Raw genomic sequence first — 17,902 nt, forward strand, 5'->3', positions numbered from 1 at the left:
GAAAAAAAGAAGATGACAAATCTATTAGGTATTTGTTTTACTTTATTTATTTATTGTCGTTTTTTTAACATTGTATGATTGCACGGTGAAAATAAAATTTGGGATACCCCTGAGTTAATGTTCTAGTTCCGCCACTAGTTGATGCAGTACCCTTATTGAAGCCCAGAACATGAAATATTCATTAATATTAAAAAAAACGCTAATTATATATAAATCATTTAGTTTGAATTAGATAAAAATACAAAAATCCAAAAAAAACTAAAAACATACGTTAACAGAACAGGCAACAATCAAAATTTAAAATTAAACTGGCTAAGTAAATGTAGGTCCTGATACGGATAGTCGGACTACGAGGATTTCTTCTTTCGGATGCTGTAACGAGTGCGGAATCCACGTTACGACACAAACTGAGCGAGGGAATGAACAATACACAAAAAAATGATTGAATATAACGATTACCGCTCTGGTCACACCTCGCGACGCTTTTGCAATATCAAAAAATTGGGGTGTGACAATGGCCTCCATTTTAATGGCCCAGGTTGTATAATCGTGGTAGTAAGGGGAGCACATTAGAAAGGGAATGTATTCTCTTTTGGGGTAGGGTTCGATATGGTCACCACTGTACCGGTCATATCTTGTAATCAGAGTATTTTTGGCATGAATCAGGATCAAGAACGTTAAACAATAATACAAAATGATCAGAGGTGGATCAAATGTGAATGAAACAAAACAAAAGGAGTTAAACAATTATTCAGTCAGCACAATTCTTTATTGACGCTACTACTTTGAAAATAGTAACACAATTGAAAGGTAATTTTCGACTCATACATTGAAAAGCTATGCTACCCTCTACTTTAAATAGATAAGATAATTAACACTAGTTCCTACTTTTTTTTTTCTTTTTTCTTTTTTTTTTGAATGGCCAAACACTAGTTCCTACTAAACTGGATCTCCATCTTTCACTCTTCAATGTACATATACCCGTTTGAGTTATTTTATTTTAACTTGGTCAATTTGACTTTACCACAACATCCAACAGTCTTAATACTAGTTTATTTTCAAGGTTCATACTAGTGTGACTTATGGAAAATTTATATCCGAGAAATCTTAGGGTTTAAAGCTTGTTGCAAGTAACCAGCGATCAAGGGTTTAAACACATTTCCCGCACGTGCCTCCATATAGTCCAACTGTTTCTTCGGCAAATGCATGTAGACAATCCAATCATCCCCGTTAACCGGACTAGCCAACGGCATCACATGACAGTCCATCCTAGTGGTCGGAACATGACATGATGTGAACACCGGTTTACCCCATCCAAAATCCATCTTTCCCAATAGCGAAAACCTTAGTCCCGACGACATCATGATGGAGAATGCTTTCTCTTTCACCACAAACGGTCGTGATATTAGTGTGTTTGGCTTCTGGTCCTCAACCCAATCTATCAACTGTTTGAAATGTTCCTTGGTGGCCGCACTTTCGGACAACTCGTGAACATGGCTTGCAACAGAAGACAATGGCATGTCCACCAAATCCTATATAAAATTTTCCAAAATTATTGTAAGTAACTTCGAAAAAAGACTCAATTATTGATCAAGGTAAATTTTCAACATAAACAAGTTGATCAATAAAGTTAACAAAAATTAGTTGGCCACGGTTCCAAATATTAGCTCTTGCTATAAGGGGTTAATTTATTTTAGGGGACTAGGGGTGGTTTACTAGTGATAGAATCTATCACTCCCACTATCCAATCAAGTCATGCCATGTGCACAACCAATATTCTATCACTAGTGATAGAAATGTAGAGGGGGTGGTATCACTAGTGATGGTATCACAACCTTTTTTATTTATTCCATCAGTGTACAACTCCTCAGCACTAGAGTACAACCCACCATACACAAAGTTCCAAAGTTCAACGCGTGACCACCACAACGCGTTAACTCTTCCACGCGTGACCATCACTAGAGGCGGCGGTGTATAACGCGTGACCACATTTCATCACGGAACAATTTAGCTCCACCCCGGGTCCTCTTAGAAAGGCTAAAATAAATACGAATGATAAGAATGCACTAGAGAGTGACAAGTGTCCAATAAAACAAGTGGGAAGGATAGTTTCGTCTAAGAGAAAAAAAAAACCTCAATATGCACATGCTTCTCACATGCTAAGAAACATGCACATGAAAGTCACATGCAATTTCTCCCTCATTTTTATTTTTATGTCCGTAATTTTTATACGTCATTTGTATTTGAAAAAATATACCATAAAATCGAGCATCTTATGATCTTTAATACAAGTACCCTTTTGTTTACTTTTCAAAATAAATATCGAAAACCCAGTTGCAGATTACACAATGGACATAACGTAAAACACAATGAGTATCAAACTATGACACAATGGAAAGTAAACTAAAAACACAATCAATGACAACCGATAAAAGATACAATGGACATCAGATTAAAACACAATGGACTTAACGTAAAGCACAAAGAGTATCAAACCAAAAATCCAATGTAGAGTAGACTACAAACACAATTGATGATAACAGACAAAATGGACAGCACACTAAAACACAATGGTCAACAGACCGAAAACCCAATGAATAATATAATAAAACCCAATGAAGAACCGACTAAAACCATAATGAACAACAGACTAAAAACACAATGAACAATAAATTAAAAATACAATGGAAAACAAAAGAAAAACACAATGTATAGAATACCTACCCACCCAGTTGAAAAACAAAATAATCAGAACCAATAACACAATATATAGAAAACCTAAATATAACACTATTTTCATTGTGTCACGTATTGTGTTCTAAGTTCTCATAAAAACACAATGGATAGAACCCAAATTAACATTGGGTTATAAGTTTTGATAATAACACAATGTAAAGAAATCATAGTAGAAACATAATGACCAAAAGTAGTTGAAAGACACAATAACCAGAACTTTTAACACAATTTAAAGAAAACCCGTAAATGAAATTATTTTTTTATTTTTATACAACAGTATCATAGTTATATTAAAGATTAAAAAAAGTGTTCGTTATTATGGTTGGTTTTTGATTGAATTTCAAGTTTTGTCTTTTATCTTTAGGCCACTTTGCAAGTTTTATCCTTTATGTTTAAATTTGACGAGTTTTGTCCTTTATGTTTAAAAATCAAGCACGTTTTGTCCTTTATGCCTTATTTTTAAGGACAAAACGTGCTTGATTTTTTAAACATAAAGGACAAAACGTGTTTGATTTTTAAACATAAAGGGTAAAACGTGCTTGATTTTTAAACATAAAGGATAAAACTCGTCAAATTTAAACATAAAGGACAAAACTTGCAAAGTGGCCTAAAGATAAAGGACAAAACTTGAAATTCACTCTTGGGTTTTTTTTTTAAAATGTAATATGAAAAAGTTATGAACGTTTTATATTGATGGGGGCAATTGACATGTGCTTTGCATGTGTAGAAAGAAAATTAATATACGTCAGATTTCTTTGCCCCCCTAGTATTTTCTTTTCTCTAAATTTAATCTCAAACTTCCAAATCTAAGATCAATAAACTACCTTGACATGTGTTTTGCATGTGTAGAGAGAAAATTAATATACGTCGGATTTCTTTGCCCCCCTCGTATCACTACAAGAAATTTGACCATTAGCGACGACCCCTTTACCGACGACATCAAAGAAATCGTCGGTAAAAGCCCAATCCGCGTCCAGTCTTTAAAACAAATATCTGACCGTTGATCTTGTGTGCAATCTAACGGTCCATGTTTTATTGTAGCTTTAGGTGAAGAAAACCAAGGGCGGGCAAACCACTCACTCATTCCCTCCAACTCAATCCACCAGCCTTCCCCCAAATCCCACGACGCAGCCGGAGTCATCTCACCTCCTCAACCGCTTGCTCGCTGCACCACGTCTGCTGCACCAGGTACTTCCCCAAACCCTAGACTGACACCGCACACTACGCCGGACCACCTCCTCTGTGCCGCTGCATACCTCGCCGAACCACCTCTTACGCCGGACGACCAGGTACTCTTGTTGTTCTTGATAGTCTCTAATTTGTATTATCTTTACAGATTTGTTGAGTTAAAATGTCAAATTTCTTTTAAATGTAGTATAGCAAGATATTATGTTGTTGTTGTGTTGTTCTTGAGTTAAATTAGAGGTTAATTTATGCATTTTTTTAATAAATAGGTTTAGAAAGTTGTTGAAGTTAGAGGTGCACAAATCGGGTTAGGGTTTGTAACCGAACCGGGTTCAAACTAGTTGGATTGAAGCTTAAAAAAGTCAAACCGGGTTAATTTATGCATTTTTTTAATAAATAGGTTTAGAAAGTTGTTGAAGTTAGAGGTGCACAAATCGGGTTAGGGTTTGTAACCGAACCGGGTTCAAACTAGTTGGATTGAAGCTTAAAAAAGTCAAACCGGGTTGAGAGTGAAACTTAGTTGGATTCAGCCCGTGTTAGTGGTTTGTAAAACTGAACCCTATGAAACCAGTTCGGGTTAGACCATGCCCATCAAACAATCCTGGGTGTGTTTCGAGTAACCTGAAATCGTGGTCTTTTGCGTTCCCTTGGAGGGTTCTGGACAAGTCTTTGGGTAATGCACTCCAGGTGTTTGATGTTTTGTCAATTTTTGGGTTTTTATGTTGACTTTAATATAATTAATTATAATGTGTTTGGTGTTTTTGTTTTGTGAATGTTTATTGCAGCAATTGCAGGAAGCAGTCCTTGAAGAGTTGAAGCTCAGAAGAATGCCAAAATTGAGGTAGTGAAAGACACACCTGACGGTAATTTACTTATTTTGATATCTCTTTTTTCTAATATAATGTCAAGGTGTCATGAGGAAATTTACCATACTTCAGGTTTGTATATCTCTTTTTTCTAATATAATGGCCAAGTTTGTAAAGTCTTTTTTGTTACTGCACATGTGATTTCTTACTTCTATGCACTTCTTATTCACATATTTGCCATATACCTGCCCCTCGGCCTGCGTATGACCTCATCGTAGAACATGCATCTTCTGAAATGGTTTGTTCACCTTTTCTTCTCGTCTCCTATGACCATATATATAAATATATAAGTACACACAATTGTCATCTAACTGGTTATTTTACATTCATATGCTTTGAAACCTCTTTTCAGTTGCTAGAAATGTCAAAATGAGCGGTTCGAGTGGGTGTCAAACATGTAACTTTTTGAGTATGGGTTACAAGTCATGCCTGGTCTGGCTAACTAAACACTTTTTTTGTCCATTTCTTTTCACTTTTCAAAAGTTCATGTGTTAATTATGATACGAAAACTATTGTTCCTCTATAGATTTGAATATGATTGATGAATTTGTACATGAATTTGTTCAGGTAGTTTAAGACTTTAAGTATACCTGGTTGAATAACATATCTTGCTCATTGAGTTATACGAGCACAAAAAGGATTCCATTTGAATGAAAGAAGATCAACCATCTTGATATTTTCACTGGCCATGTTACCATTGTTTTCATCTCCAAAGATCTTTCCGTTAATTATGTCTGACCGCTGACTCATTGCAGAGATTTTGTACGGTGAAGCCTTACCCAAAAGAGATGAAATGTGACGTTGAGGTATGCAATATGACAATAACATTATTTTATTTTTTTGCAATAGAGGTGTATTTATTAGCCTTGTTTCAAAAATGCAAAACTATTTCCAGTTTGCCCCATTATAAATACAACACTATCCATTTCAAGAAGGGTTATCATGGTGTTAAAATGTTAGGGATTATAACTTTCAAAAGTTTGTAAGTACATCAATACTAACAGCCATAATCTGTCTACTCTTATTATACAACAGATCAAAATGAGTCACTCTTGTGTAACTGCTAACTTAAAACGTGTCCAAATAGGCTGGTTTATTTTATTGCTGGCAAATGATGTCTTTTATTGTTGTCAAGGATAGTGAATTAATATCTTGAATCCATAGATGACTTGCAACCCTGCTGATCAGACTATATGTGTGTTTATATTATTGACAGGTACAGACACGACAACGGCCACTCTAACATGGGCTTTAGCTTTACTAGTCAACCACCCTGTGGTCTTAAAAATAGCCCAACAGAAGCTTGAAAACCATGATGGAAGAGATAGGGAAGTTGAAGAGTCAGACATGAACAACTTGGTCTATCTTCAAGCCATTATCAAAGAGACAATGCGTCTTTATCGAGCTGCACCACTTTCTGTTCCACATGAATCCACAGAAGACTGCATTGTAGGAGGTTTGAATGTGAAAATTATTGTTTGATTCTTTGTATACTTATGAACGTTTTGGTCCATGAAATTAAAAATTTTTTTTCCTGTTTTTTACATGAATCCACAGAAGAAAGACTGCATAGCAGTAAATTATTTTTTTTTTTATTTTTTTTACTTTTAGTGGCGACATATGTCGCCCCTAAAAGTCACCAATGTCGCCGCTAAAAGTCATTCACAATAGCGACGACACACCCTTTTTAGCGACGACAGGTGACCAATAGCGGCCGATCTATAGCGGCGACCCTTTAGTGACGACGTGTCGCCGCTAAAGGGCAATAGCGGCGACAAAAAGGACTTTTAGCGGCGACACTTGTCGTCGCTAAAGGTGCCTGTTTCTTGTAGTGTATTTTCTTTTCTCTAAATTTAATCTCAAACTTCCAAATCTAAGATCAATAAACTGAAATTTTTCTTACCTTTCTTATTTATTTATTTTGCACTTTGTATTTAATCATAATCTCACGCTTTAAACATGGTGTATTTTTATTGGTGTTTAAAAAACATTTGGTTAGCTTAATTTATAAGGAATACATTTTATTTGGTGTTTTTTAAGGGCTATATCTTAGAGGCTGCCTAAATTAGGTCACACTTTACATTTGTATTAGGCCACTCGGGGCGGGAGCGTGATGAGAGCCGGTCACGCGTTATGATGGAACGGCACACCGCCGCCGGTATAGTGACCACGCGTTATATTTCTAACGCGTTAACTACACAACGCGTTGAACTTTTGAAAATGGGCCGTTTTTTTTTTTTTTGACCGTTGTAAATTTTTTTGACCGTTTAATTGATTAAATTTTTTATATAAATCCCACATATATCAATAAACAAACTCAAAAACCTCTCCACTATTCTCACACTCAATACGAAAAATTAAAACACTCTCCAACTCAATCTAAATAATTTTACAAGAAATATGGAAGGTTCAAGCAAGAGAGGTGGCGGATCGAAAAAAAGAGGTTCGAGTACGAAGAAAAATCCCGTAAGGCCAAGGGTTCGAGCGAATCTTGGTGAGCCGGCGCGCTTTAGGTTGCAAGACGAACCCGACCAAGTCCCAACCTTTCCAAACCAACAATATCCACCCTTTCAAACCCAACAATATCCACCGTTTCAATCGCAAACGTACCATAACCAACCGTTCGTTCCACCGTTTCAACCTCACCAATTTCAATCGCAAACGTATCAAACCCAACCTCACACACTCGACCCACTACTAGTGGGGTTGGGAGATGCCACCGGTTTAGTTGTTTTTTTTATTTGGTTATGTAATTTATTTTCAAAGTTTAATGAAATTTATAATTTAGTGTTTTATTTTTAATTTCTAATTTTAAAATGAAAATTAAAAAAATTGGGAGTGATAGAATTCCATCACTAGTGATTCCACCCCTCCTACATTTCTATCACTAGTGATAGAATTTTGGTTGATGACATGTCATGATTTGATTGGAGAGTGGGAGTGATAGAATCCATCACTAGTGAACCACCCCTAGTCCCCTTACTTTGATTGGTTTTTTATATAACCTACTAAAATATTTATGTATTTTTGTGTTACGATTTAACTCACATTTTACATTTGTATTATTATGATTGGTTTTTATATAGCCTATTAAAATTTTCATGTATTTTTGTGTTAACGATAATTTAGTCAATGCTTTACCATTTTCAAGACGAATTTAATGTTTGAATTTTTTTTCTGTTTATAATATATTCTGTTTATGTAAAAACTTGTTAAATAAATAAAAAAATATAAAGAAAGGTGAAATACAATAAAACTTTGAAAAGAAGAAAACAAAGCTATAGTGGGTCTAACGAACACAAAATTGCAGCTGTTCTAGAAACTTTTATATTGGTTGCTCAAAAGATTAGATCATTTTGTCACCGATGATAACTGGGACCAGAACTCACGTTACTAACATGGTGTCTCTCTCCATTATGTCTAGGATTTAAGTTTTACGATGACAATGATGTAAAGTAAGAGTAGTATTAGATTGTGATTCAAAAAAGAAAAAGAAAAAAGAGCTCACACTACTACTAAACGTATGATTATCACCGGAACCAATTACTGGGTAGCAATCCGTCGGTAATTAGCAGTTTGTAGTTATTGTAGTTTTGTGATCAAATTTTAGTTTCCAAAACTTATAATTTATTATTTCTTTCAAAATGTTTAACTATATTTAATATTATTATATTCTAAATAAAATACAATTAAACATATTACCGAGGAAAAGCCCGGTTGGTAACTTAAAAACCCTGGTCGGTAACAATTTGTCGGTAATCCGTCGCTAATTAGTCTGTCGGTGTTCCTGGGTCATACCCATCGGTTAGACTAAAGAGTATGGGGGAGGCCCGGCTAGGACCGGCGCCGGTCCCCCACACCGCCCCCCTGGGCTCGGCTCGGCAAAGTCGACTCCCCACAGCAGGAGGAGACGGACCACTTTTGAATGTTTTAGCCGTTGTGTAACGGCTATATTATAATAAAAAAATATTTTCCTTTTTCAATTTAAATAAATACCCTTTATCTCATCCATTTTTATACAATTCTCTCCTATTGTACTCCCATTCTTCTCCAATTCTCTTTCATTTTTATAAAAAACACTCCATATTTTTTATACCATTTTCTCTAATCATGAATCCATTCAACCCAAACAACCCCAACCCAAACAACCCCAACCCGAATAATCTCAACCTGAACCAACCTAACTTTTTTCGACTCCCGCTTACACTCCGACTATGGATCCTTCGTGGGGGGCTCCGCAATTTACGTTTTTGGGTTTTCAACAAACACCCAACGCCTTCTCACAAATGTCTCAACTTCAACAAATGCAACAATACCAAGCACTCCAACAAATCATGCAACGCAACTCGTTTGAACAACTCCAATCACAACCGCCAACTTCCCAACCGCAATCCCCGGTTCAACTTGACGATGATGATGAAGAAGTCGTCCCCGAATCGCCACCGCAAGAGCTCAAGAGCAAAAAAACAAGGGGAAGGGGAAGAAGGTTGAAAACGTACCCGAAACCGCGCCAAAAAGCGGTTCGAGAGCAAAGGCGAGACCTTGGACGAAAGTAGAGGAGGAGGCACTAACAATAGCGTTTGTTAAGTCCTCTACTTGCCCGATAGTCGGTATGAACCAAAGTTTAAATTTTTAATTTAAATTTTAAAAGATTTTTTTTATTTTTACTAATGTATTATTTTTTAAATTTAGGAAACAACCAAACGGGTAGTAGTTTTTGGAAGGCGACAACGGATAGATTTAACGCGATTATGGAGCATATCCGGCTCGTGATGTCGAATCCGTCTCGGGCAAGTGGCGTAAAATGAGCAAGATCATCAATAACTTTAACTGGATTTATAACCAAATTTACACTTATCCTCCTAGTGGGAATAACGACGAGGACATTCTTAACCTTGCTATCGCTAAGTGGGACTCTCAAAATTCAACGCCTTTCCCGCACTTCCGAGCATGGAACGTTGTAAGGAAAGAACAAATATGGAAGCCGGTTCCAAATGAGGTCGCAACCGCCAAACGGACTAAAACTTCCGAGTCCGGAAGTTATAGTGCGGGAGGCTCCACCGCTCGTTGTCAAATCGACGACCCGGAAGATGACGAGGATATGTTGCCCGTTCACGAGTCGGAACGTCCCACCGGAAGGGACAAAGCAAAAAAAGAGGCGGCTGGAAAACGCAAAGGGGCCGGCTCGAGTGGAGGGGGCGGCTCGGGTGGAGAGGGCGGCTCGAAGGCATCGTCGAAAATGGACGAGTTGATAAACGAATTCCGTTCGTTCAAAGAGTTCGCGGCCGAAAAATATACTCACAAGAAAACCGTGTTGGCCGACTATGCTCGAGCGGAGGATTTTAGGATTATGAGGTTGGATCTCGACTCGATTCCGGAGGATGAACGCGAGGTTTATCGGAGGATGAAAGAAGAGGTGAAGAAAAAATGGACGTCGTAGGTTGTTTAGTTTTTTAATCATATCGTAATTTTCTTTTCGTTTTTTATGTTTTTCGTTTTTAGGATTAGTAATTTTTATTTTTAGGAAATGTAATTTTTTTTAATGTTATGAAATGAATTTATTTAGGTTGTTTTATGTTGTAATTTTTAATGTTTTTAAAGTTTTTATTAAGTTAACAAAAAAAAAAAAACTTAGAAAATTATAAAATAATAGGTGGGGTAGGCTCATCCTCCACCCCCTCAAAATGCGTGAATGCCCATCCTCCGTGAGTTGATGATATGGCGCCTACGTGACGACTCATGCTCATGGGGATGAGCCTCTCCATACCCTTTACCCTTATATAGAAGAAACCCTTATATAGAAGAAACCCTTGGGGCATGGCCATATTTCCGACAGCATACTACCGACATACTTTTATCGGTAACAACCATCACTGACGGATTGCAGATGGATATTTTCGTTTATTTTGTTTTTTAACGATGAATTTCTTTTAAAATCCTGCCGTATGTTGAACTTGAACAAAAGACCTTCCCAAACCCGATATTAAAATTTTAAAAACATGGCAAGAAAGTTTGTAAACACTTTTGAAGTCTTTATTTACCTGTGCTCGGATCCCTCGGAACGGTATAGAAAAAACATTACCACAACGTGCAGCCATCTGGTTTTCTTTCTCGACTCCTTCTCCTTCACTTAACCATCTCCTACCATCAACAGGAACAGCAATGTTGCACATATAACCCGGGTGGCCCGAATCCTCCAAGAACGAACCCGTAATCTTCCATAAAAACGAAGCAAACGACTCTACCTTAGACCTTATAATCCCATTTTCACTAGCCAACAACCGGAGTCCGTTTATTTGTTCACCCTTGATATAATAGATTCTACTTATTCGCGAGTGTTGATTGAGGTCCAATTCATTGTCCGAATCGCTTACAGGCAATGGGAGTTTAGATAGGGGAAAAAACATGTTGGCTACATAAGGCGTGTAGTGCTTTGAGTGTCGAGGTTTAAGGTCCGAACGATCAAAATAAGGTATGAGAGATGGTGGTTGTGATCGAGTCATATTGGCCCATGAAGTGGTGAACATGTTCATCGAATAGCCGTCAATTACTCGATGATCAAACAAGCATGCTACCACCATTCCACCACACTTCAGCATTGTTACCTGCAATGGATTGTATGTCACAAGTTCGAGTTTTAGAAATAACCACTTTTGAAACTTTGGTTATTATTCTGTGATATTTTTCTTAATATTTATTAGTATTTTTTTAATTAAATTAACACATGAATTTGAATAGTTAACCTGAATGGCAAGCACCCCATGGTGCTCTTGGGGCATTAGTTTCACTCCAATATTCTCATCATGATTGTAGAAGTCAAGTTCCCAGAGCTCGACATCCGCAGCAGCTTCAGTAAAGTCGACACCTCTGTAGTTACAATGAATCTCGAGCTCACTGGTGGCGGTGGGCACAATCTCTCCGGCAATTGGGTAGAAGAAGACGAGTACGTGAGATAAAGAAGTCTTGAGTGCATCAACCATGTCCATTTGGTCATGGGGTTTCTTGTAACAGAAGAAACAACCCATATCAATGGGTGGCACCACCAAGTCTAGGTTTGTAAGGGGTAACCAGTGCTCGGACCATGGTTGTCTTGGTGCCACTACTTCAGTTTTTATCACCTTCACTTTAATGCCCATTAGGAAGATATATATGTTTTATGTAATTATGTATAAAGAGAAAGAGAAGAGAAAGAATGTCCAATGGAGATTCACAGATGTAATAGCTATATATATATATATATATATATATATATATATATATATATATATATATATAGTGGAGGGTTCAAATGAGAAGAAAATTTTTTTGAGAATAAAAAAGAACAAACTTCAACCAATAAAAATTCTTCATTTTACTTCATTTAATTTTTGTATTTAATATGGGTGTAAGGGTATATTGGTAAAACTGATAGATCATTAGTTGTTAGTCTTACTTTTTAATAGCTAACTAAATTAAATTTGTAATTTATTTTCAAAAAAAAAAAGATATTTTTTTCAAAGAAGAAAAATTTTAATGTAAAGTGTAGGATAAATTATGAGGTGTAGAATGAATTACGAGTTGTGTAAGATAAATTTCAGTATGTGTAGAATAAATTTCAAAAACGTGTAGGATAAATTTTGATGTGTCTAGGCAAAAATTTTAGTGTGGAGGATGATAGTCTTTATGACTAATTAATTAGTCAAAAATAATAATAAATGAGATGAAAGAAAAACTATTTAATGTTTTACAATTGTATCTTTGTTCTTTTTCTTCTCAATTTAATTTTCTTCTCAAATGAACCTCCCCCTATATATATATATATATATATATATAACCCGATAGGTAAGAAAGAACCGAAATTAAAGCATAGTTTGTTCTTTTTGAAACAAGCGTCATAATTAGCTTAGCGACGGACATTAGTTATGCAGAAGTGTTGCTTGTCAAAAGTATTTGTTTGAACAACTTTAATTGTAATAAGACAACCAAAGAGCTGTTGTATAGCAGCTGAAATTCGTGTTTGTTTGACAAACTTTTTAAGACAACCAAAAAGCTGTTGGTTAGCAGCTACACTTTATGTTTGTTTCACAAACTCAAACTGTACTTATGGAGGAAGGAGTCGTCCCAATCCTCCCCGGCCATTCTCTCTGTGTGACACGTGGGTTAAAACCGTATAGATTTGGGTCCCATGAGGTGTTGATTCAAAAGGTTCATAAACCCGGTTTGATGTTGATGGTACTCAACAAAACCAGATCCGTAGGGGTGGGTCGAGTGGGAACCGGAGAAACGGGATGACTAGGATTGCTCGTTTGAAGGGATGCATTGTATAAAAACCTAGATTTTTGTAAAATAAAGATAGAGATAAGATGGTTTGGGAGTGTGTTGGTTTTTAAAAAAAAATGAGTTGAAAGGGTAATTATATATAGAAATTTAAAAGAATATTTTTTTTTAATTTACTCGACGTTCAACGGTCATTTTTTTGAAAACATAAAACTCTGTAGGTCCGTTTTTCAGATCGCCGGACAACTACGAGATCTTGTTTCGAATACTATAACGAGTGCGGAATCCACGTTACGATACAAACCGAGCGAGAGATAAACACAACACAGATTCAACGTTTAACACTCAAACATATTAAAACGTACGACGGTTACAAAGCAATGTTTACAAGATCTCCTTATAAACTCTCAGTGTGTGGTGTATTCTCTCTCTCACCTTGTGTTCACTGTTTCTATCTGTTTATATAGCCACACAGGTCGACGAACAAACAAATATGACGAAGAGTGGATTCTTCGTCATAGCCTTCGCTGGGCACAATCTTCGTCACCATAAGTCTTCGTCGAAGGCATATATGGACGAACATTAAACATTCAATCATCGTCCAATCAGTTCGTCCAACAGGAGACTTCGTCATATATGATAAGCTTGATTCTTCGTCATGCAAGATAATCAGTCTACAAGCAATCTTCGTCAACAAGCATGTAGTCTTCGTCAACATGGAACTGACGAACAATAATGACTCTTTGGAGAAGGTGACAAATTAATCTTCTTTGGATTATAAGCCCAAATATACTGGCCCAAATATACTGGCCCAATATTGCATTCATTTACGCTACATAATTCTTAGAATTCATATAAAAAAGATTAGGCATAAATGTGACATCATCATGATGATGTCATGGTAATGTGTCGGCGGGAATTGGTTCGCGGCTCTCCGTGCTTCGCGTGTCGAACTCTGGGGCGCACGACGGAGGAATGTCGCTACGTCGGGCTTGAGCCGAACCTAACCGACTCGAACCGAACCGAGTCGAACCGAATCGAGTCGCATCCACATAAAGTGTACCAATAAATTCTCCAGCGTTATCATCTTCGCGAGAAAACATAATCAACAACTCAGAGCGCCGGCCGTAGCGACATGGCCGGGCGCTATTGAACCATTTGCTGTTGTATAACGCGCCAGTACGGTTGACCTCATATTTCCCCAAATTGTGCAGTGTTGTCCCATTTTTCTCCAAAACTAATTTGAATGAAATATATAATTCAAAATTACAATACTTGGTTTAAATATAAAGTAAATAACTCAAATAAAAATACTTAATCTAAATGAAAACTACATAATTAAGTTAAAAAAATCATTAATCTAGAAATGGTTTCCCATAATTTGCAATTCCGAAACCGGCACATGCTTAATTAAATTTCTGGTACCCCACTACTAGAAAAGTAGCCAATTTACTATAGAATTTTGCTACGGAAAAAAATGCGTCACAAATTTTGACAAAATTGTGACGCATTTATAACGACAAAGAAAACCCCAATTTTTTGAACAAATTTGCTACACAATAGTGACAAAATGCCAATAACATATAATTTTGTCATAATTTCGTTGTAAATTTGTCGGATATTTTTTTAATATATTGACTAATTAGTTAGCTTATCATTATTTAATACATATTACTACTTTGTGACGCATTTCCTACCAAAACCAATCAAATTATTTTATTTTCAAGTATTCCGTTACAAATGCGTTATAATTTGTGACATATTTTTAACAAACAACCTTCCATCCATTAATTACTTTTTCCATCCCCACATCATACACACCCAACACACCCTATAAACCCATCAATACTTCTTCCAAGATGACTTTTATCTTTTGACCAAGCAATAAAGTTGACATGGAACAACAATAACAGAAACGAGGAATCATATGTTTTTTTTTTTTTAACTAATTTGACATTTTGCAAATTAAGTATCAAAAAAGAATCAATGAGTTATAAATCATATATTAATATTAGTTAATGCATACGCTCGTTCATTTTGCACCCAAAAACAAAACACTGTAAAACAAAAAAAAAAATAATACTAATTGTTTGTTTGTTAAAAAAAAACAAGTGAAATTATACATTCCAGATCTAAACCTAAAACAACTTTAACCCGTTTTACAGTTAAAATCCATCTCATATACATTCCAAGATTTGAAAACCCCAAAACCTCACCGATGCCCTAATTTCTATGAAGAATCTCTCATTCCAGATCTCAAATTCCAGATCTCAAAACATCTGTCATTCCGGATCTCGAACCATCACCGATGCCCTAATTTCTATGAAATCGACTGAAAATGTTCCATATAATTTGGTTGGATAGGAGTCGTGCGAGTGAACATTGAAGAATCTGATAAAGTACGTAATCAAAACCTAGATTTGAACTTTGATCTTTTGTATATTTGAACATTCTGACCTAATTGGAACATTGATTCATATAGAGAGTGAAACCGAAGATCCACAATCTCTCTCTCTCTCATCACTCATACTGTTCTGCTCTTCGATTCTAAACAAACCTCCAGTCAGGTAATCTTCTATTTCGCAACAATCAGTCTGTTTCAATCCGTTTATTATGCATCATATCGTCGTCGATTCGTGAAATTTTCGAAAACAACTCGCGTACAATCGGAATCAGTTTGATGTGTGATCGTACAGTTATGTTGCTTCGATTGTGTTGTTTTTGAAGCTGTTGTTGAAATTAGGGTTAGGTTTTGATTGCGAGCGGTTGTTTTGTTGGAAATAGCGTTGGTGTGTTGATTTTAGGGTTGATATTTGGGGATTTTGACGTAAGGTTGGTTGTTAGGTTGTGTTTGTGATGGATTTAGGGTTTATTTAGGGTTGTTTGGTTGATATAGGGTTTGTGGTTTGGTTTTAGGTTGGTTGAAGATTGTGTGTTAGAATGGCGGTGTGGATTGGTTCGTTTGAGTGTGTTTGTTAGGGTTTATGTTTGTTTCGTGTTGAAATTTGATTCGAAATTCTGTAGTTCTCGATGTTTCTGTTGGTTGGATGTGATTTCTTGTAGTGCTGTTGGTTATTGTGATAATTATGTGTTTTGCTTCCTTTTTTGGTTTCATGAGAATCACAATATCAATACGTTATAATCCGTTTATGCATCATAGTGTCGTTGATTCGTGAAAATTTTGTGCGAAATCATCATGCACGCAATCAGATTTAATTTGTTGTGTGATTTCATCCGTATTTCTAAAGTATTTAATTGAAAATTTGAACAGCCAGAACCTTGATGATTTCTATTTATCTCTAGACGATAGTGAAACACCACCAACCAATATCCGTAAAGGTAATTAATATAACATTCTGATATATATTCCTCCGTCATTGCAGCATAACTTTTATTATCTAAAATAGTGTATTATCTTCTTATGTTGGTCACAGATGAGAGCATTATAAATATGGTTATGCATGTTGTGGTTAGCTATATTGGTAGAGTGTATGTAAGGTATAATTTTCAGTTATTATTATATTCATTCATTCGTAGTAGAATTTATCAATTATTTTTTAATTATGCGTATATAAATACTCAGTCCAAAGACGTATCTTGTACATCACGAACTGCTGAACTTCATGCTCATTGCTACTTCCACTCAGCTTCTTTTTGGGCCGTCACCCAGACCAAATGATGCTCACCCTTTCATTGATTCAACAATGAGTCAGGCAACAATGTGACGGTCTATTTTTTGTTATTAAAGTAATATGGTAATAATATTTCATTTGGTGAAATATACGGCAACAATGAAAGAAACAAAACTGTATTTTGCAGGGGCATTCTCTGGTAGGTTCGGTTGTTCATAAACTGCTGCTTAACTATATTTCACAGCCACGATCAAATTTAGTGCATCGTATACGTTAATTCCGAAGAAAATTAGCTAGGCGTACTGAAGAGAGTTGGTTCTGCTGCTGGTATACCTTAATGTTTTGACTTTCAAAATTGCATTTCATCTTTTCAGTTGGCCGTCTATGTTTTGACAATAATTTTTGTGTATGTATGATGTATCGGATTAAATGTTTGTATTTGACTTGCAGCAAATATAGTGCTACTTTTGTCAATTCAAGTTTTGATGCTTCTAGAAGTCAACTGGTTGACAGCAGTATCAATATATTACTTAGTCTCATTCATTATCGTAAATGCATTCTTGTGGAATCTGTGAAAAACATTAATGTTGGAAAATCCGTATTATAAAGCATTGGAAAATGTTAAGAATGTTGAGTGTAAGATCCATTTATCGTTTGTAAGATCCATTTCTCTTTCTTTCTAATTATGTAACCCATATTGCAGTTGATCGGGTGGATATTGAGGGAAATGCACATAGTGGTCCGCTTGTTAGATTGGCCTTTGCTTCTCTCTACGACACACTTGGCATGTAAGAGCTCAGTTTACTTTGACCCGACCCTACCCTAGGACTGTGCGACCCATTTCTAACAATGGCATGTTTTGACCTGAACTGTAACCCAACTCTCATTTTCCCACCTTTGATGTAAAAAATTAACCTCTGCAGGTGCTTGACCGATGAAACTACAGTCCTGTTGCTGTATGCTTTGGTTCATGGGAATTCAGACTTTCTAGAATTCGTTCTGGTTCGAACGGATATAGATACATTGGTATGAAGCAACTCAGTATGTTTATCAATTTCATTTTTTTTTTTGCGTTCTTTAAATCATTTCTCGTATCGATTATTTTTGTAAAAAGAAAAAAAACAACTATATTTTGATTGTTTTTTTTTAAATTGCCAGTTGATGCCATTGTTGGAGACACTTTATGACACTTAAACTAAATCGTTAGATTTTATTGAGTAATCCAAT

General features: G+C 36.0%; 1 protein-coding gene and 2 long non-coding RNA genes across 3 annotated transcripts; 2 read left to right on the plus strand and 1 right to left on the minus strand.

Annotated features, from left to right (window-relative positions):
* Positions 1-783: 783 nt before the first annotated feature.
* Positions 784-11,966, minus strand: LOC110869958 ((Z)-3-hexen-1-ol acetyltransferase). The gene is made up of 3 exons (XM_022119158.2): positions 11,531-11,966; positions 10,829-11,392; positions 784-1,532 (listed from the first exon to the last, which is right to left on the minus strand). The coding sequence occupies exons 1-3, from the start codon at positions 11,921-11,923 to the stop codon at positions 1,092-1,094; spliced, it is 1,398 nt and encodes a 465-aa protein (XP_021974850.2). The 5' UTR covers positions 11,924-11,966; the 3' UTR covers positions 784-1,091.
* LOC110872813 lies at positions 3,676-6,330 on the plus strand. The gene is made up of 5 exons (XR_002554714.2): positions 3,676-3,690; positions 3,778-4,025; positions 4,707-4,784; positions 5,543-5,593; positions 6,004-6,330. It is a non-coding gene; the product is annotated as an uncharacterized LOC110872813 (long non-coding RNA).
* Positions 11,967-15,237: 3,271 nt separating the features above from the next.
* LOC110869959 lies at positions 15,238-16,714 on the plus strand. Its single transcript, XR_004864452.1, has 5 exons — positions 15,238-15,442; positions 15,526-15,610; positions 16,315-16,382; positions 16,478-16,541; positions 16,627-16,714. It is a non-coding gene; the product is annotated as an uncharacterized LOC110869959 (long non-coding RNA).
* Positions 16,715-17,902: the final 1,188 nt, after the last annotated feature.

The sequence above is a fragment of the Helianthus annuus genome, chromosome 8, assembly GCF_002127325.2.
Source record: "Helianthus annuus cultivar XRQ/B chromosome 8, HanXRQr2.0-SUNRISE, whole genome shotgun sequence".
NCBI lineage: Eukaryota > Viridiplantae > Streptophyta > Magnoliopsida > Asterales > Asteraceae > Helianthus > Helianthus annuus.

What these genes read in the sequence shown, in the direction of transcription:
- LOC110869958 (XM_022119158.2), bottom strand. Translation starts at nt 11,923, where the DNA reads ATGGGCATTAAAGTGAAGGTGATAAAAACTGAAGTAGTGGCACCAAGA. An exon ending in ATGGGGTGCTTGCCATTCAG is followed by an intron (nt 11,393 to 11,530) that starts GTTAACTATTCA and finishes AATCCATTGCAG; the next exon opens with GTAACAATGCTGAAGTGTGG. An exon ending in TCCGAGGGATCCGAGCACAG is followed by an intron (nt 1,533 to 10,828) that starts GTAAATAAAGAC and finishes AATTTTATATAG; the next exon opens with GATTTGGTGGACATGCCATT.